General features: G+C 46.8%; 1 protein-coding gene across 14 annotated transcripts in view; it reads left to right on the top strand.

Moving 5' to 3' along the window:
- sgip1a (SH3GL interacting endocytic adaptor 1a) overlaps positions 1-19,473 on the top strand; it is a 120,143-nt gene that overhangs the window by 74,149 nt on the left and 26,521 nt on the right. For 12 of the 14 annotated variants that reach the window (XM_090236198.1, XM_090236194.1, XM_090236195.1 and 9 more), the window contains 4 exons: positions 13,417-13,428; positions 16,849-16,870; positions 17,018-17,102; positions 18,020-18,162. In XM_090236198.1, coding sequence (XP_090092324.1) covers positions 13,417-13,428; positions 16,849-16,870; positions 17,018-17,102; positions 18,020-18,162 — 262 coding nt within the window. Of the gene's footprint in view, positions 1-13,382; positions 13,429-16,848; positions 16,871-17,017; positions 17,103-18,019; positions 18,163-19,473 lie in introns of all 14 variants that reach the window. The other 2 variants (XM_090236200.1, XM_090236199.1) reach the window with 1 other exon arrangement.

Here is a 19,473-nt window from a genome sequence, read left to right as displayed (position 1 = left end):
GCCGGTGTAGGCTGTCATTTGGCCGGTGCAGGCTGTCATTTGGCCGGTGTAGGCTGTCATTTGGCCGGTGTAGGCTGTCATTAGGCCGGTGTAGGCTGTCATTAGGCCGGTGTAGGCTGTCATTTGGCCGGTGTAGGCTGTCATTAGGCCGGTGTAGGCTGTCATTTGGCCGGTGTAGGCTGTCATTAGGCCGGTGTAGGCTGTCATTAGGCCGGTGTAGGCTGTCATTAGGCCGGTGTAGGCTGTCATTTGGCCGGTGTAGGCTGTCATTAGGCCGGTGTAGGCTGTCATTAGGCCGGTGTAGGCTGTCATTAGGCCGGTGTAGGCTGTCATTAGGCCGGTGTAGGCTGTCATTGTAAATAAGAATTTGTTCTTAACTGACTTGCTGTTGGTGACTCATCCTATACTTGTATTTGTAGCCAAAGCATGAATTGGAGAGAAACATAAAAATAAAAACACCTCAAACTTCTATCTCAAACAGACCGTTTAAAAAATTCTTGCTATTTCCTCATAGAGGATGATATCCTCTTGAGGAGGATGAGTTGGCCAATCAGCAGTCTACTCACAATAATATTTTGATTGACCGGTGTACGCCCACACCATTCTGTTGTCGGGGTAAGCCCACACCATTCTGTTGTCGGGGTAAGCCCATACCATTCTGTTGTCGGGGTAAACCCATACCATTCTGTTGTCGGGGTAAGCCCATACCATTCTGTTGTCGGGGTAAGCCCACACCATTCTGTTGTCGGGGTAAGCCCATACCATTCTGTTGTCGGGGTAAGCCCATACCATTCTGTTGTCGGGGTAAGCCCATACCATTCTGTTGTCGGGGTAAACCCATACCATTCTGTTGTCGGGGTAAGCCCATACCATTCTGTTGTCGGGGTAAGCCCACACTATTCTGTTGTCGGGGTAAGCCCACACTATTCTGTTGTCGGGGTAAGCCCATACCATTCTGTTGTCGGGGTAAGCCCACACCATTCTGTTGTCGGGGTAAGCCCATACCATTCTGTTGTCGGGGTAAGCCCACACTATTCTGTTGTCGGGGTAAGCCCACACTATTCTGTTGTCGGGGTAAGCCCATACCATTCTGTTGTCGGGGTAAGCCCACACCATTCTGTTGTCGGGGTAAGCCCACACTATTCTGTTGTCGGGGTAAGCCCATACCATTCTGTTGTCGGGGTAAGCCCATACCATTCTGTTGTCGGGGTAAGCCCATACCATTCTGTTGTCGGGGTAAGCCCATACCATTCTGTTGTCGGGGTAAGCCCACACTATTCCAACACAGAAAAGCTGCTTTTTAACATAATTAATCACAATTTTTTGCAAGGAAAATTATTTCACTCGTGATTAATTATAGGTCATAATGTCATAGAAATCTGGAAACACTGGGCAGTTACTTTAATGTAGAGATTTATCCCCAAGCCAGGATTCCAACTCCCACGTCTGAGTAGAAAGCAGTGTCAACTCTGTCCTGTTCTCTCCAGATTAAGTCTATGCCAATTAGCCTCTCCCCTATTTAAAACCTCACCAGTCTGTCCAGAGTGCTGAAACTTCTGCTTTTTTTCTCAGTCATGAATTAAACACGAGTCACATGATCGCACCTCTCTATGTCAAATGTGTGCTTACCCAGGTAGTCCTGGAAACAGTTTGACCATGAAATCGGCTGAGGGGAGCTGGGATAGGGCGCAAAGGTTAACAGGCTAAACCGAACAACAAGAGGTTCTTTCCACATTTCTTTCACTACCCCTCGCTTTCTCTTGCTCCCTCGTTCTCTCTCTCTTTCTCTCTCCTGCATTCTCTCGCTCTCATTCTCCCTTGACCTCTCTCTCTCCCTCCCTCTTTCTCTCCCTTGACCTCTATCTCTCTGTATTAAAGTTGAATGTGTTGTTGTTGGAGGGTGATGGCTGTTGAGAATACAGAAGGAGAGATGGAGGAAAACAATATGTGTGAGAGCAGATTAACCTCCCATAGGCCTTTCCACAGTACAGTAGATGTATCACTGGAGTTTCCTTGTGCTCATCAACTATCCCTGAAGCCATGGAGTTTGATTAGACTATTGATTAAACATACAGTCACTCATCAGATCAAAGTTGCGTGTCAATATACTGTAGATAGATGAACGGATGGGTGTGGAAACTGAAATGGATAGACATATTGGTAGATGGTGGATACTTGTGTTCTCACCTCGGATGTTCTCATTTGGCAGAGAGGAAACCTATATGTGTTACGGTGAGTGAATGAGGACCCAAAAGCGAACTAACTTAAACAGAGCTTCTTTAATAACCAAACATAGGTAGGCTCAGATAGACCGGCAGATTCCGACAGGACAGGACAAGGTTACAGCAAACATGACGATAGTCTGGCTCAGGCATGAAACACAACAAACAAGAATCCGACAAGGACAGGAACAAAAACAGAGAGAGATATAGGGGACTAATCAGAGGGAAAAGGGGAACAGGTGGGAGAAGGGGTGACGAGGTAGTCAAGAGGAGACAAGGAACAGCTGGGGGAAAGCGGGGGAGAAAAGGTAACCTAATACGACCAGCAGAGGGAGACAGGGTGAAAGGAAAGGACAGAAAAACACAACATGACAATACATGACAGTACCCCCCCACTCACCGAGCGCCTCCTGGCGCACTCGAGGAGGAAACCTGGCGGCAACGGAGGAAATCCTCGATCAGCGCACGGTCCAGCACGTCCCGAGAGGGAACCCAACTCCTCTCCTCAGGACCGTACCCCTCCCAATCAACGAGGTACTGGTGACCACGGCCCCGAGGACGCATGTCCAAAATCCTGCGGACCCTGTAGATGGGTGCGCCCTCGACAAGGATGGGGGGGGGGGGGGGAAGACGAGCGGGGGCGCGAAGAACGGGCTTAATACAGGAGACATGGAAGACCGGGTGGACGCGACGAAGGTATCGCGGAAGAAGAAGTCGAACTGCGACAGGATTAATGACCCGAGAAATACGGAACGGACCAATGAACCGCGGGGTCAACTTGCGAGAAGCCGTCTTAAGGGGAAGGTTCTGAGTGGAGAGCCAAACTCTCTGACCGCGACAATATCTAGGACTCTTAGTTCTACGCTTATTAGCAGCCCTCACAGTCTGCGTCCTATAACGGCAAAGTGCAGACCTGACCCTCTTCCAGGTGCGCTCGCAACGTTGGACAAAAGCCTGAGCGGAGGGGACGCTGGACTCGGCGAACTGAGATGAGAACAGCGGAGGCTGGTACCCGAGGCTACTCTGAAAAGGAGATAGCCCGGTCGCAGACGAAGGGAGCGAGTTGTGGGCGTATTCTGCCCAGGGGAGCTGTTCTGACCAAGACGCAGGGTTGCGAAAAGAAAGACTGCGTAAGATGCGACCAATAGTCTGATTGGCCCGTTCTGCTTGACCGTTAGACTGGGGGTGAAAGCCGGAAGAGAGACTGACGGAAGCCCCAATCAAACGGCAAAACTCCCTCCAAAATTGAGACGTGAATTGCGGACCTCTGTCCGAAACGACGTCTGACGGAAGGCCATGAATTCTGAAAACATTCTCGATGATGATTTGTGCCGTCTCTTTAGCAGAAGGAAGCTTAGCAAGGGGAATGAAATGAGCCGCCTTAGAGAACCTATCGACAACCGTAAGAATAACAGTCTTCCCCGCTGACGAAGGCAGTCCGGTGACAAAATCTAAGGCGATGTGAGACCACGGTCGAGAGGGAATGGGAAGCGGCCTGAGACGGCCGGCAGGAGGGGAGTTACCGGACTTAGTCTGCGCGCAGACCGAACAAGCAGCCACGAAACGACGCGTGTCATGCTCCCGGGTGGGCCACCAAAAACGCTGGCGAATGGAAGCAAGCGTACCCCGAACGCCAGGGTGGCCGGCTAACTTGGCAGAGTGAGCCCACTGAAGAACGGCCAGACGAGTAGGAACGGGAACGAAAAGAAGGTTCCTAGGACAAGCGCGCGGCGACGGAGTGTGAGTGAGCGCTTGCTTTACCTGCCTCTCAATTCCCCAGACAGTCAACCCGACAACACGCCCCTCAGGGAGAATCCCCTCGGGGTCAGTGGAGGCTACTGAAGAACTGAAGAGACGAGATAAAGCATCAGGCTTGGTGTTCTTAGAGCCCGGACGATAAGAAATCACGAACTCGAAACGAGCGAAAAACAGCGCCCAACGCGCCTGACGCGCATTAAGTCGTTTGGCAGAACGGATGTACTCAAGGTTCCTATGGTCAGTCCAAACGACAAAAGGAACGGTCGCCCCCTCCAACCACTGTCGCCATTCGCCTAGGGCTAACCGGATGGTGAGCAGTTCGCGGTTTCCCACATCATAGTTACGTTCCGACGGCGACAGGCGATGAGAAAAATACGCGCATGGGTGGACCTTGTCGTCAGAGAGGGAGCGCTGAGAAAGAATGGCTCCCACGCCCACCTCTGACGCGTCAACCTCGACAACGAACTGTCTAGAGACGTCAGGTGTAACAAGGATAGGAGCGGATGTAAAACGATTCTTGAGGAGATCAAAAGCTCCCTGGGCGGAAACGGACCACTTAAAGCACGTCTTGACAGAAGTAAGGGCTGTGAGAGGAGCTGCCACCTGACCGAAATTACGGATGAAACGACGATAGGGGCGGGCCAATCAATGACAGCTTGGACCTTAGCGGGATCCATCTTAATGCCTTCAGCGGAAATAACAGAACCGAGAAATGTGACGGAGGAGGCATGAAAAGTGCACTTCTCAGCCTTCACAAAAAGACAATTCTCTAAAAGGCGCTGGAGGACACGTCGAACGTGCTGAAGATGAATCTGGAGTGACGGTGAAAAAAATCAGGATATCGTCAAGGTAAACGAAAACAAAGATGTTCAGCATGTCTCTCAGGACATCATTGACTAATGCCTGAAAGACAGCTGGAGCGTTAGCGAGGCCGAAAGGAAGAACCCGGTATTCAAAGTGCCCTAACGGAGTGTTAAACGCCGTCTTCCACTCGTCCCCCTCCCTGATGCGCACGAGATGGTAAGCGTTACGAAGGTCCAACTTAGTGAAAAACCTGGCTCCCTGCAGGATCTCGAAGGCTGAAGACATAAGAGGAAGCGGATAACGATTCTTAACTGTTATGTCATTCAGCCCTCGATAATCTATGCAGGGGCGCAGAGACCCGTCCTTCTTCTTGACAAAAAAAACCCCCGCTCCGGCGGGAGAGGAGGAGGGGACTATGGTACCGGCGTCAAGAGCTACAGACAAATAATCCTCGAGAGCCTTACGTTCGGGAGCCGACAGAGAGTATAGTCTACCCCGGGGGGGAGTGGTTCCCGGAAGGAGATCAATACTACAATCATACGACCGGTGTGGAGGAAGAGAGGTGGCCCTGGACCGACTGAACACCGTGCGCAGATCGTGATATTCCTCCGGCACCCCTGTCAAATCACCAGGCTCCTCCTGTGAAGAAGAGACAGAGGAAACAGGAGGGATAGCAGACATTAAACATTTCACATGACAAGAGACGTTCCAGGAGAGGATAGAATTACTAGACCAATTAATGGTCGGATTCTTCTGTTACGGTGAGTGAATGAGGACCCAAAAGCGAACTAACTTAAACAGAGCTTCTTTAATAACCAAACATAGGTAGGCTCAGATAGACCGGCAGATTCCGACAGGACAGGACAAGGTTACAGCAAACATGACGATAGTCTGGCTCAGGCATGAAACACAACAAACAAGAATCCGACAAGGACAGGAACAAAAACAGAGAGAGATATAGGGGACTAATCAGAGGGAAAAGGGGAACAGGTGGGAGAAGGGGTGACGAGGTAGTCAAGAGGAGACAAGGAACAGCTGGGGGAAAGCGGGGGAGAAAAGGTAACCTAATACGACCAGCAGAGGGAGACAGGGTGAAAGGAAAGGACAGAAAGACACAACATGACAATACATGACAATATGTTTGTTTAGTCAGTCAATATTCACCTCCATATTACCCGTTGGTAATTTCTGCTCATAGCTTTGTATGTGATTGTAGGTTATCTCCACTGACATAGTATCCCCTCTACCCCCTCTCTCCCCTCCTCTGTCTTTCTGTCCTGCCCCCTCCCTTTGTCCTTCTCTACCCTTCTTCCCCTTTTTTTCTACCCTCTCTTTTTCTTCCTCTGTCTTATGTATGATGCTATCTTCTGTAGAGGAGTAGTCCGGTAAGCCTTGTCATATTGTCTGTCTTTCTTTCTTGTGTACGATCTTTCTCTCTGCTCTTTCCTGTCTGTCCCTCTGTCTGTCCCTCTCTGTCCCTCTGTCTGTCCCTCTGTTTGTCCCTCTGTCTGTCTGTCCCTCTGTCTGTCTGTCCCTCTCTGTCCCTCTGTCTGTCCCTCTGTTTGTCCCTCTGTCTGTCTGTCCCTCTGTCTGTCTGTCCCTCTGTCTGTCCCTCTGTCTGTCCCTCTGTCTGTCTGTACCTCTGTCCCTCTGTCTGTCTGTCCCTCTGTTAGCATGAATTACCCTCTTGTTCCATGTCAGTTTTCTCCCTTCAGGTTTGTGATTCAGCGTACTAACTTTTCTCTCTAAAGGACTATGTTATTGAATGTCAGGTGGGTGTCCATTGGATCCATTGTAATAGAGTAAGAGAAATATGCAATAGTAATACAACACACTCAGGTGTAGAGGTGAACCAGGATTTGTGGAGAACAGGTTGCTCTGAGTGAGTACTGATGGGCGTAGGATTTAACACTGCTGATCAGTGACCTTCGCTAAGATGGAAATCTGGGTGCTTGGAGACTGAATGGGGAATAAATGAAGGGAGGGAGAGATGATAGGAGACAACAGCAGGAAGCGACTGGAGAAAGACATGGCTCTGCAAGATGCAGCTGAATGAAGCCACAGCAGGTCCACAGAGTAGCAGAGAGGATCATTATGGACTGTGGATGACTGTGATTTCTCTCTCAACATACACATACAGACCAACACATGATCTTGCAGGCACACACATGCACGCATCACTACAACAATACTGTATCTCTCCTGTTGGGAGTGTAACTGTTGTGTTGGGAGTCTAGCAGTGTTCTGTTGGGAGTGTAGCAGTGTTCTGTTGGGAGTGTAACTGTTGTGTTGGGAGTCTAGCAGTGTTCTGTTGGGAGTGTAACTGTTGTGTTGGGAGTCTAGCAGTGTTCTGTTGGGAGTGTAGCAGTGTTCTGTTGGGAGTGTAACTGTTGTGTTGGGAGTCTAGCAGTGTTCTGTTGGGAGTGTAACTGTTGTGTTGGGAGTGTAACTGTTGTGTTGGGAGTCTAGCAGTGTTCTGTTGGGAGTGTAACTGTTGTGTTGGGAGTGTAACTGTTGTGTTGGGAGTCTAGCAGTGTTCTGTTGGGAGTCTAGCAGTGTTCTGTTGGGAGTCTAGCAGTGTTATGTTGGGAGTGTAGCAGTGTTCTGTTGGGAGTGTAACTGTTGTGTTGGGAGTCTAGCAGTGTTCTGTTGGGAGTGTAGCAGTGTTCTGTTGGGAGTCTAACAGTGTTCTGTTGGGAGTGTAACTGTTGTGTTGGGAGTCTAGCAGTGTTCTGTTGGGAGTGTAGCAGTGTTCTGTTGGGAGTGTAACTGTTGTGTTGGGAGTCTAGCAGTGTTCTGTTGGGAGTGTAACTGTTGTGTTGGGAGTGTAACTGTTGTGTTGGGAGTCTAGCAGTGTTCTGTTGGGAGTGTAACTGTTGTGTTGGGAGTCTAGCAGTGTTCTGTTGGGAGTGTAGCAGTGTTATGTTGGGAGTCTAGCAGTGTTCTGTTGGGAGTGTAGCAGTGTTCTGTTGGGAGTGTAACTGTTGTGTTGGGAGTGTAGCAGTGTTCTGTTGGGAGTGTAACTGTTGTGTTGGGAGTCTAGCAGTGTTCTGTTGGGAGTGTAACTGTTGTGTTGGGAGTGTAACTGTTGTGTTGGGAGTCTAGCAGTGTTCTGTTGGGAGTGTAACTGTTGTGTTGGGAGTCTAGCAGTGTTCTGTTGGGAGTGTAGCAGTGTTATGTTGGGAGTCTAGCAGTGTTCTGTTGGGAGTGTAGCAGTGTTCTGTTGGGAGTGTAACTGTTGTGTTGGGAGTGTAGCAGTGTTCTGTTGGGAGTGTAACTGTTGTGTTGGGAGTGTAGCAGTGTTCTGTTGGGAGTGTAACTGTTGTATTGGGAGTCTAGCAGTGTTCTGTTGGGAGTCTAGCAGTGTTCTGTTGGGAGTCTAGCAGTGTTCTGTTGGGCGTGTAGCAGTGTTCTGTTGGGAGTGTAGCAGTGTTCTGTTGGGAGTGTAGCAGTGTTCTGTTGGGAGTCTAGCAGTGTTCTGTTGGGAGTGTAACTGTTCTGTTGGGAGTGTAGCAGTGTTCTGTTGGGAGTGTAGCAGTGTTCTGTTGGGAGTGTAGCAGTGTTCTGTTGGGAGTGTATCAGTGTTCTGTTGGGAGTCTAACAGTGTTGTTGGGAGTGTAACTGTTGTGTTGGGAGTGTAGCAGTGTTCTGTTGGGAGTCTAGCAGTGTTCTGTTGGGAGTGTAGCAGTGTTCTGTTGGGCGTGTAGCAGTGTTCTGTTGGGAGTCTAACAGTGCTCTGTTGGGCGTGTAGCAGTGCTCTGTTGGGAGTGTAGCAGTGCTCTGTTGGGAGTGTAGCAGTGCTCTGTTGGGAGTGTAGCAGTGCTCTGTTGGGAGTGTAGCAGTGTTCTGTTGGGAGTGTAGCAGTGTTCTGTTGGGAGTGTAGCAGTGTTCTGTTGGGAGTGTAGCAGTGTTCTGTTGGGAGTGTAGCAGTGTTCTGTTGGGAGTGTAGCAGTGTTCTGTTGGGAGTGTAGCAGTGTTCTGTTGGGAGTCTAGCAGTGTTCTGTTGGGAGTGTAGCAGTGTTCTGTTGGGAGTCTAGCAGTGTTCTGTTGGGAGTGTAGCAGTGTTCTGTTGGGAGTCTAGCAGTGTTCTGTTGGGAGTGTAGCAGTGTTCTGTTGGGAGTGTATCAGTGTTCTGTTGGGAGTGTCATGGTTGTGTTGGGAGTGTATCAGTATTGTGTTGGGAGCAGAGTATGTGAGTGGAGCATAGCTGCAGCAGAGGGAGGAAGCGCTAACTTCACCAGCTCAGGGCATGCCCGGCCCAGCATGCATTTGTAGTCTACTTGTGTGCTGCTACAGCTCCTTACTGTAGCTACTGTCATGGAGTTCACTAAATATTTCCATAAAGAAACTGGTAAAACACACAGGTGCTAAATCAAGGTGACTAACAAATATGAGGTCCAAGAGCAAGAGAGGGAGTGTGGTGATGTAGAGTTCACAACTAAAGAAGAGAGGGAGTGTGGTGATGTAGAGTTCACAACTAAAGAAGAGAGGGAGTGTGGTGATGTAGTGTCCACAACTAAAGAAGAGAGGGAGTGTGGTGATGTAGTGTCCACAACTAAAGAAGAGAGGGAGTGTGGTGATGTAGTGTCCACAACTAAAGAAGAGAGGGAGTGTGTTGATGTAGTGTGGTTATGTAGTGTTCACAACTAAAGAAGAGAGGGAGTGTGGTGATGTAGAGTCCACAACTAAAGAAGAGAGGGAGTGTGTTGATGTAGTGTGGTGATGTAGTGTTCACAACTAAAGAAGAGAGGGAGTGTGGTGATGTAGTGTGGTGATGTAGTGTCCACAACTAAAGAAGAGAGGGAGTGTGGTGATGTAGTGTGGTGATGTAGTGTCCACAACTAAAGAAGAGAGGGAGTGTGGTGATGTAGTGTCCACAACTAAAGAAGAGAGGGAGTGTGGTGATGTAGTGTGGTGATGTAGTGTCCACAGCTAAAGAAGAGAGGGAGTGTGGTGATGTAGTGTCCACAACTAAAGAAGAGAGGGAGTGTGTTGATGTAGTGTGGTGATGTAGTGTCCACAACTAAAGAAGAGAGGGAGTGTGGTGATGTAGTGTGGTGATGTAGTGTCCACAGCTAAAGAAGAGAGGGAGTGTGGTGATGTAGTGTCCACAACTAAAGAAGAGAGGGAGTGTGGTGATGTAGTGTCCACAACTAAAGAAGAGAGGGAGTGTTGTGATGTAGTGTCCACAACTAAAGAAGAGAGGGAGTGTGGTGATGTAGTGTGGTGATGTAGTGTCCACAACTAAAGAAGAGAGGGAGTGTGGTGATGTAGTGTCCACTACTAAAGAAGAGAGGGAGTGTGGTGATGTAGAGTCCACAACTAAAGAAGAGAGGGAGTGTGGTGATGTAGAGTCCACAACTAAAGAAGAGAGGGAGTGTGGTGATGTAGTGTGGTGATGTAGTGTTCACAACTAAAGAAGAGAGGGAGTGTGGTGATGTAGTGTGGTGATGTAGTGTCCACAACTAAAGAAGAGAGGGAGTGTGGTGATGTAGTGTGGTGATGTAGTGTCCACAACTAAAGAAGAGAGGGAGTGTGGTGATGTAGTGTCCACAACTAAAGAAGAGAGGGAGTGTGGTGATGTAGTGTGGTGATGTAGTGTCCACAGCTAAAGAAGAGAGGGAGTGTGGTGATGTAGTGTCCACAACTAAAGAAGAGAGGGAGTGTGTTGATGTAGTGTGGTGATGTAGTGTCCACAACTAAAGAAGAGAGGGAGTGTGGTGATGTAGTGTGGTGATGTAGTGTCCACAGCTAAAGAAGAGAGGGAGTGTGGTGATGTAGTGTCCACAACTAAAGAAGAGAGGGAGTGTGGTGATGTAGTGTCCACAACTAAAGAAGAGAGGGAGTGTTGTGATGTAGTGTCCACAACTAAAGAAGAGAGGGAGTGTGGTGATGTAGTGTGGTGATGTAGTGTCCACAACTAAAGAAGAGAGGGAGTGTGGTGATGTAGTGTCCACTACTAAAGAAGAGAGGGAGTGTGGTGATGTAGAGTCCACAACTAAAGAAGAGAGGGAGTGTGGTGATGTAGAGTCCACAACTAAAGAAGAGAGGGAGTGTGGTGATGTAGTGTCCACAACTAAAGAAGAGAGGGAGTGTGGTGATGTAGTGTCCACTACTAAAGAAGAGAGGGAGTGTGGTGATGTAGAGTCCACAACTAAAGAAGAGAGGGAGTGTGTTGATGTAGTGTGGTGATGTAGTGTCCACTACTAAAGAAGAGAGGGAGTGTGGTGATGTAGAGTCCACAACTAAAGAAGAGAGGGTGTGGTGATGTAGTGTCCACAACTAAAGAAGAGAGGGAGTGTGGTGATGTAGTGTCCACAACTAAAGAAGAGAGGGTGTGGTGATGTAATGTCCACAACTAAAGAAGAGAGGGAGTGTGGTGATGTAGTGTCCACAACTAAAGAAGAGAGGGAGTGTGGTGATGTAGTGTGGTGATGTAGTGTCCACAACTAAAGAAGAGAGGGAGTGTGGTGATGTAGTGTCCACTACTAAAGAAGAGAGGGAGTGTGGTGATGTAGTGTGGTGATGTAGAGTCCACACCTAAAGAAGAGAGGGAGTGTGGTGATGTAGTGTCCACAACTAAAGAAGAGAGGGAGTGTGGTGATGTAGTGTCCACAACTAAAGAAGAGAGGGAGTGTGGTGATGTAGTGTGGTGATGTAGAGTCCACACCTAAAGAAGAGAGGGAGTGTGGGGATGTAGTGTCCACAACTAAAGAAGAGAGGGAGTGTGGTGATGTAGTGTCCTCAACTAAAGAAGAGAGGGAGTGTGGTGATGTAGTGTCCACAACTAAAGAAGAGAGGGAGTGTGTTGATGTAGTGTGGTGATGTAGTGTCCACAACTAAAGAAGAGAGGGAGTGTGGTGATGTAGTGTGGTGATGTAGTGTCCACAACTGAAGAATCATTGTGAAAAATGAAGAAAAAAAACATCATAAACATGATGGTGTGCTTACTGCATGCACATGCTAAAAGAAAGGAAGGAGCTGGGTAGATTACTAAGTGTCAGTAGATACATTTCAAGTCAGAAGTTTATATACACTTAGTTTGGAGTCATTAAAACTTGTTTTTCAACTACTCCACAAATTTCTTGTTAACAAACTATAGTTTTGGCAAGTCGGTTAGGACATCTACTTTGTGCATGACACAAGTACATTTTCCAACAATTGTTTACAGACAGATTGTTTCACTTATCACATTTCCAGTGGGTCAGAAGTTTACATACACTAAGTTGACTGTCTTTAAACAGCTTGAAAAATTTCAGAAAATTATGCCATGGATTTAGAAGCTTCTGATAGGCTAATTGAGATCATTTGAGTCAATTGGAGGTGTACCTTTGGATGTATTTCAAGGCCTACCTTCAAACTCAGTGCCTCTTTGCTTGACTTCATGGGCAAATCAAAAGAAATCAGCCAAAAGACCTCTGGTTCATCCTTGGGCGCAATTTCCAAATGCTTGAAGGTCCCAAGTTTATCTGTACAAACAATAGTGCGCAAGTATAAACACCATGGGACCACGCACCTGACCATTTTTGGGGGATTTGATTGATTTTGGCACATTCAAGGAGCTTTTCAGTTGTGATTGGGTTATTTGGCCTAATAATCAAAACACTTTTACACCTTTACACTTTTGAATAAGGTGGTATCAATATTTTATACAACCAGAATCATACAGGAAATAAGATAGCCCACATCAGGTCTCAATGTTCTGTGAAAACATTAAACCACAGTCTCAGCTTTAATATTTAGGCCTACCTATAGAAACATTTTAAAACAACTCTGCATCTCTGCCCAGCCTGGCGAGAGTGGCCCAAAGGGTGTTACACATCCCCAGTGGCTCTCCAAGTGAGGAGATGATATTATCCGCTGCTGACCGGCTCTCCAGGCACCATCGCATGAGCCTGAAGCCACAGACTGGCCAAACTCGTGTTTCTAAAAATGAATTCAAAAATGTAACTAATAAGTCATTTTTCATTTAATGTTTATTTAATTCGAAGTAAGTCCAAGCCTATATGGGCAATTTATAGACTATAATGATTAAATACAACTATTGTGTCGCACTCGCAAATGCTTCACAACGTTTTTCTTTGTAGGCTAAAGACTTGAAATAATAATACTATAGCCAAAATAATTCATTTTTGTTATTTATTTCTTAGGCTCCCTGTCTGGCTCCTGATTTACAGTTTATATGCTGTTTAATATGACATGGAGCCAATTTGAAATGATTTGCGCTTCTTACTGTACGTTCACCTTTTCATGTTTATTCAAATACTTTTCATTCAAATCCATATGGTTTAGTTTTAATACTTCAAAACTAAATTATAGGTCCAGGTAGTCACAAGAAAATGGCTGCTGAATTGTGATTTTAATGAATGGGGCGAATTTAGAGCAGCAGTTTTTTTCCAGTGAGTGTGGAGCGGTTTTTAATGGAGCGGTTGGAAAGGACATGGAGCGCTGAGCACTGAGTGGGATTTCCAACAGCTCAACTACACTCACATGCTCTGGTTGGGAGTGTCACTGTTGTGTTGGGAGTGTCACTGTGGTTGTGAGTGTAACTGTTGTGTTGGAGAAGTGTCCTTTACTGATTTGTCACTCTCTGACCAGGTGTCTGTTCTCTCTTCCTTTTTGCTGGTCACAGAGACGTAGCCCGGTAAGTGTTCCTCCGTTCCGTTCTGTTTCCCTGGGCTGGGGTAAATAACAAACACTTTTTGTCCCTCTGTGCTTCCTGTAACCTGCTGGGGGAGTGGAGAGGGGTGGGGTTGATTGCTGATGTGACAGATCAGGAAAATATGGCTAAGAAGATACAGGTTTTGTCTTCTAAGTCCCTGGGTGAATCTGTCTTTCTTTGATTCCTTGTGTCCTCTCTCCTTGCCTTCTCTCTTCACCTTCCTCTTGACATTTTGAGGAGTTGGGGAGAGGATGGGAGGAGATGACGCAAGCAATCGAGGAAGGACTTTTGAGATTCACTCCATGTTGACAGATTTACCCTTTGATCTGTCAATTCAGACACACCTCAGCTGATCCCTCCCTCCCTCCCTCCCTCCCCTCTCTCTCTCTCCCTCCCTCCCTCCCTCTCTCCTTCTTTCTCCTCCCTCTCTTTTCCTTGTCGTTTCTCATTGAGAGTTATTTCATGCACTGTATCCTGACTAACAAGCATCACTCTCTGTCTTGGTCTCTCTCTTTCTCTCCTTTCCTCTCTCTCTCTCTCTCTCCCTCTCTCTCTCTCTCCCTCTCAATTTAAGGACTTTATTCGCATGATAAACATGTTTAAAATTGCCGAAACAAGTGAAATAGATAATAAACAAAAGTGATTTTTTTTAATTTTTATTAACAGTAAACATTACACTCACAAAAGTAAAAAAATAATAAAGACATTTCAAATGTAATATTATGTCTTTATACAGAGTTGTAAGGATGTGCAAATATTTAAAGTACAAAAGGGAAAATAAATGAACATAAATATAGGTTGTATTTACAACGGTGTTTGTTCTTCACTGGTTGCCCTTTTCTTGTGGCAACAGGTCACAAATCTTGCTGCTGTGGTGGCACACTGTGGTATTTCACCCAATAGATAAGGGAGTTAATCAAAATTGGATTTGTTTTTTAATTCTTTGTGGGTCTGTCTGTCTGTCTGTCTGTCTGTCTGTCTGTCTGTCTGTCTGTCTGTCTGTCTGTGTCTCTCTTTACCTCTGGGTTTCTCTCTGTCTCTACCTCTGGGTTTCTGCATCTCTCACTCTGTCATTATGCTGTCTCATCTGTCTGTCCTCAATGCTGACCCAAACTGTTACAGACCTATATCCATCCTGCCCTGCCTATCTAAAGTCTTCGAAAGCCAAGTTAATAAACAGATCACTGACCATTTCGAATCCCACCGTACCTTCTCCGCTGTGTAATCCGGCTTCCGAGCCGGTCACGGGTGCACCTTAGCCACGCTCAAGGTACTAAACGATATCATAACCTCCATCGATAAAAGACAGTACTGTGCAGCCGTCTTCATCGACCTAGCCAAGGCTTTCGACTCTGTCAATCACTGTATTCTTATCAGCAGACTCAATAGCCTTGTTTTTTTTTTCTAATGACTGCCTTGCCTGGTTCAACAACTACTTTGCAGACAGAGTTCAGTGTGTCAAATCGGAGAGCATGTTGTCCGGACCTCTGCCAGTCTCTATGGGGGCTAACCACAGGGTTCAATTCTCGGGCTCAACTCTTTTCTCCGTATATATCACTGGTGTCGCTCTTGCTGCGGGCGATTCCCTGATCCACCTCTACGCAGACGACACCATTCTGTATACTTCTGGCCCTTCCTGGGACACTGTGCTAACTAACCTCCAAGCGAGATTCAATGGCATACAACACTCCTTCCGTGGCCACCAACTGCTCTTAAACACGCATCCACCCGCCCGACTAACATCACCACCCTGGACGGTTCCGACCTAGAATATGTGGACGACTATAAGTACCTAGGTGTCTGGCTAGACTGTAAACTCTCCTTCCAGACTCATATTAAACATCTCCAATAAAAAATATAATCTAGAATCGTCTTTCTATTTCGCAACAAAGCATCCTTCACTCACTCCGCTAAACATACCCTCGTAAAACTGACTATCCTACCGATCCTCGACATCGGCGATGTCATCTACAAAATAGCCTCCAACACTCTACTCAACAAATTGGATGCAGTCTATCACAGTGCCATCCGTTTTGTTACCAAATCACCTTATACCACCCACCACTGCGACCTGTATGCTCTAGTCGTCTGGCCCTCGCTATATATTCGTCGCCACACCCACTGGCTCCAAGTCATCTATAAGTCTATGCTAGGTAAAGCTCCGCCTTATCTCAGCTCACTGGTCATGATAACAACACCCACCCGTAGCACATGTTCCAGCAGGTATATCTCACTGATCATCCCCAAAGCCAACACCTCATTTGGCCATCTTTCCTTCCAGTTCTCTGCTGCCAGTGACTGGAACGAATTGCAAAAATCGCTGAAGTTGGAGACTTTTATTTCCCTCACCAACTTTAAACATCAACTATCTGAGCAGCTAACCGATCGCTGCAGCTGTACATAGTCCATCTGTAAATAGCCCACCCGTTCTATCTACCTCATCCCCATACTGTTTTTATTTTATTTACTTTTCTGCTCTTTTGCACACCAGTATCTCTACCTGCACATGTTCATCTGATCATTTATCACTCCAGTGTTATTCTGCTAAATTGTAACTATTCGCTTCTATGGCCTATTTATTGCCTACCTCCTCATGCCTTTTGCACACACTGTATATAGACTTTCTTTTTTCTACTGTGTCATTGATTTGTTTATTGTGTTATTGGCTTGTTGATTGTTTACTCCATGTGTAACTCTGTGTTGTTTGTGTCACACTGCTTTGCTTTATCTTGGCCAGGTCGCAGTTGCAAATGAGAACTTGTTCTCAACTAGCCTACCTGGTTAAATAAAGGTGAAATAAATTAAAAATAAATTAAAAATGCTGTGCAATGTCTTGGGCTTACATGAGGCTTTAAAGACCTACTCTTTCTGTTTCTGACAGCGTTCTGTGCCTATTGAGACTCATGCTAGAAAGCTGTAGAATGGATTCTAATGGCTATTATACAATTATCAAATATTAATTTAATTAATGTAACTGCATTTTGTGTCATTTTCAGCAACAACAAGCAATATTCTACACTCCCTTCCATGCAGAAATGTGCATTGTTTTATTTATTTAAAAAAACATGTCAGCTCGTAAGTCCTAAGGCCTATAGCTACTAGATTGTTCCACAGTATTTCTGAGTGAATAGGCCTAATATTAGTCATCCACTTCCCCGTGGAGACAGGGCAGCCAATGGTCTCATCCGATTAGCTCATTCTAAGGTTATAGAGACCATCTTCTGACCTTCACTAGTAGACAGGCTCCCTCCTGGAATTACTGTATGTAATGTGAACATTCAACATGATGTTACTCATGGATTTTAAACCCCTTTAATATTTCCATATAAGTCATTTGAGTATAAAATCTAGTGTGATATGTTTTTATGTTGTTTTTTTTACAAATGTATGTTTTTATTACAGGGGTTGATGAATAAGGACTGTAGTAAGTATCTAAGATTTCTTATCTTGTTTTTGTTGTCGCTTTCGCTAAATGCTTCGGTTAGAAACAAAACTCAAGTAATTGACTAGTTTCTGTTTTAGTGTGTGTGAGGCAGTTGAGGTGAATGTCTGTGAATGAATCTCTCCTCAGGTGAAGAGATACAGGTAGCTCGGCCAAGACGTTCTGCACCCATTGCAGCCCCCACGTTAGCAGCCCCGGTGCTACAAGCCCCAAGGTACATCTCTGTCTGTCCCCTTTTCATCTGTCAGCTACGCCCACACCCCTCCCCAATGCCCCAACCCCCAGGTACATCACTGTCTGTCCCCTTTTCATCTGTCAGCTACGCCCACACCCCCTCCCCAATGCCCCAACCCCCAGGTACATCTCTGTCTGTCCCCTTTTCATCTGTCAGCTACGCCCACACCCCTCCCCAATGCCCCAACCCCCAGGTACGTCACTGTCTGTCCCCTTTTCATCTGTCAGCTACGCCCACACCCCTCCCCAATGCCCAAACCCCCAGGTACGTCACTGTCTGTCCCCTTTTCATCTGTCAGCTACGCCCACACCCCTCCCCAATGCCCCAACCCCCAGGTACATCACTGTCTGTCCTCCACTGACCTGTCACAGACTCGCTCCAGGGCTCGGTACTGTTACTCCTTCTATATAACCTTGTTATTGTTTTTATTGTGTTACTATTTCCTTTTTTTTAGCAAATATTTGTCTTACTGTTTAACTGCATTGTTGGGAATGGGCTCGTACTGTAAATCATACCTCGGCACTTTCATTAACCTCTGACTTCCAATCTCATGACTACTCAACAATCACTGATTTAGTAACGTTAAGTTAAAGACTGATACATCCCCTTCCTTCCCTCGTGACATGAATACATATCCTGTTGTAGTATTCTGAGTGAGGTGACTGAAGTGTCTGTGGAAGTCTCTGTGTTAGTGTGATGGTTTGACTCACCCTGCTGTCCCTGTCCCATCTCCCTGTGTTGAGTGAGCCGACTGAAGCGTGTCTGTGATAGTCTCTGTGATGGTCTGACTAACCCTGTCTGTCACTTCTTATCTCCCTCCACTCCCTCAGTCGTACCAGACGATTCTACAGCCTACTAACCCTGTCTGTCTGTCATGCTCTCTATCTCCCTCCCAGAAGTAAGAAATCCCCAGCAGTACCACTACCAGAGAAGGAACCAGCCCCAGTACCAGCCCCAGTACCAGCCCCAGTACCAGAGGACGCTACAGCCTTATTTGGACCTCCCCTGGAGACAGCCTTCAGAGAGCAGAAAACTGAAGGTACAACTCTCTGCCACATCTATCTTTGTCACTGTCATTGTGTGTGTGTGTGTGGTTGTGATTGAGCGTGTGTGTGTGTATATGTGGTGTGTGTGGTTGTGATTGAGCGTGTGTGTGCATATATGTGTTCGTGTGTGTGGGGTTGTGATTGAGCGTGTGTGTGCGTTCGTGTGTGTGGTTGTGATTGAGTGTGTGTGTGCGTATATGTGGTGTGTGTGGTTGTGATTGAGCGTGTGTGTGTGTATATGTGGTGTGCGTTCGTGTATGTGTGGTTGTGATTGAGCGTGTGTGTGTGTATATGTGGTGTGTGTGGTTGTGATTGAGCGCGTGGTTGTGATTGATGGTGTGTGTGCGTATATGTGGTGTGTGTTCGTGTGTGTGGGGTTGTGATTGAGTGTCTGTGTGTGTATATGTGGTGTGTGTGGTTGTGATTGAGCGTGTGTGTGTGGTTGTGATTGAGCGTGTGTGTGTGGTTGTGATTGAGCGTGTGTGTGGTTGTGATTGAGCGTGTGTGTGCGTGGTTGTGATTGAGCGTGTGGTTGTGATTGAGCGTGTGGTTGTGATTGAGCGTATGTGGTTGGGATTGAGCGTGTGTGTATGGTTGTGATTGAGGGTGTGTGTGTGGTTGTGATTGAGCGTGTGTGTGTGGTTGTGATTGAGCGTGTGTGTGGTTGTGATTGAGCGTGTGTGTGGTTGTGATTGAGCGTGTGTGTGTGGTTGTGATTGAGCGTGTGTGTGTGGTTGTGTTTGAGCGTGTGTGTGTGGTTGTGTTTGAGCGCGTGTGTGGTTGTGTTTGAGCGTGTGTGTGGTTGTGATTGAGCGTGTGTGTGTGGTTGTGATTGAGCGTGTGTGTGTGGTTGTGATTGAGCGTGTGTGTGTGGTTGTGATTGAGCGTGTGTGTGTGGTTGTGATTCAGCACTGTAACAACTCTGTGACTTGTGATCCACTAAGGCTGGCAGTGACACTAAAGACACTGCACCAGAATAACACCAACAACAAGGATGCTTTTAATTACCTCCACTGCCTCTCTACCACCTCTAAAGACACTGTCCCTCTTTCCTGTCACCTGCACACACTGCCACTATGTCTTGCACACTAAACATTTCACAAGCACACGAGGGGTCAGAGGCACTATGAGGTTACATTTGATTCCTCCGTTGTTGGTTTGCTGTGATGTCATGTGGATGGATTTAGCTCTGCAGGCTCTGGGATGGGAAGCTCTTAGCTGGTTATGTAACTACCTGCTGAGGCATAGCTAATGTCACCACACACACACAGTACAGCAACCTTTCCTTTTAACACTCTGTCCAT

Source organism: Oncorhynchus mykiss, chromosome 5, assembly GCF_057628025.1.
Source record: "Oncorhynchus mykiss isolate SJ-2025 chromosome 5, ASM5762802v1, whole genome shotgun sequence".
NCBI lineage: Eukaryota > Metazoa > Chordata > Actinopteri > Salmoniformes > Salmonidae > Oncorhynchus > Oncorhynchus mykiss.
The sequence above is the reverse complement of the archived record's forward strand: the minus strand, read 5'-3'. Positions and strand labels throughout refer to the sequence as shown.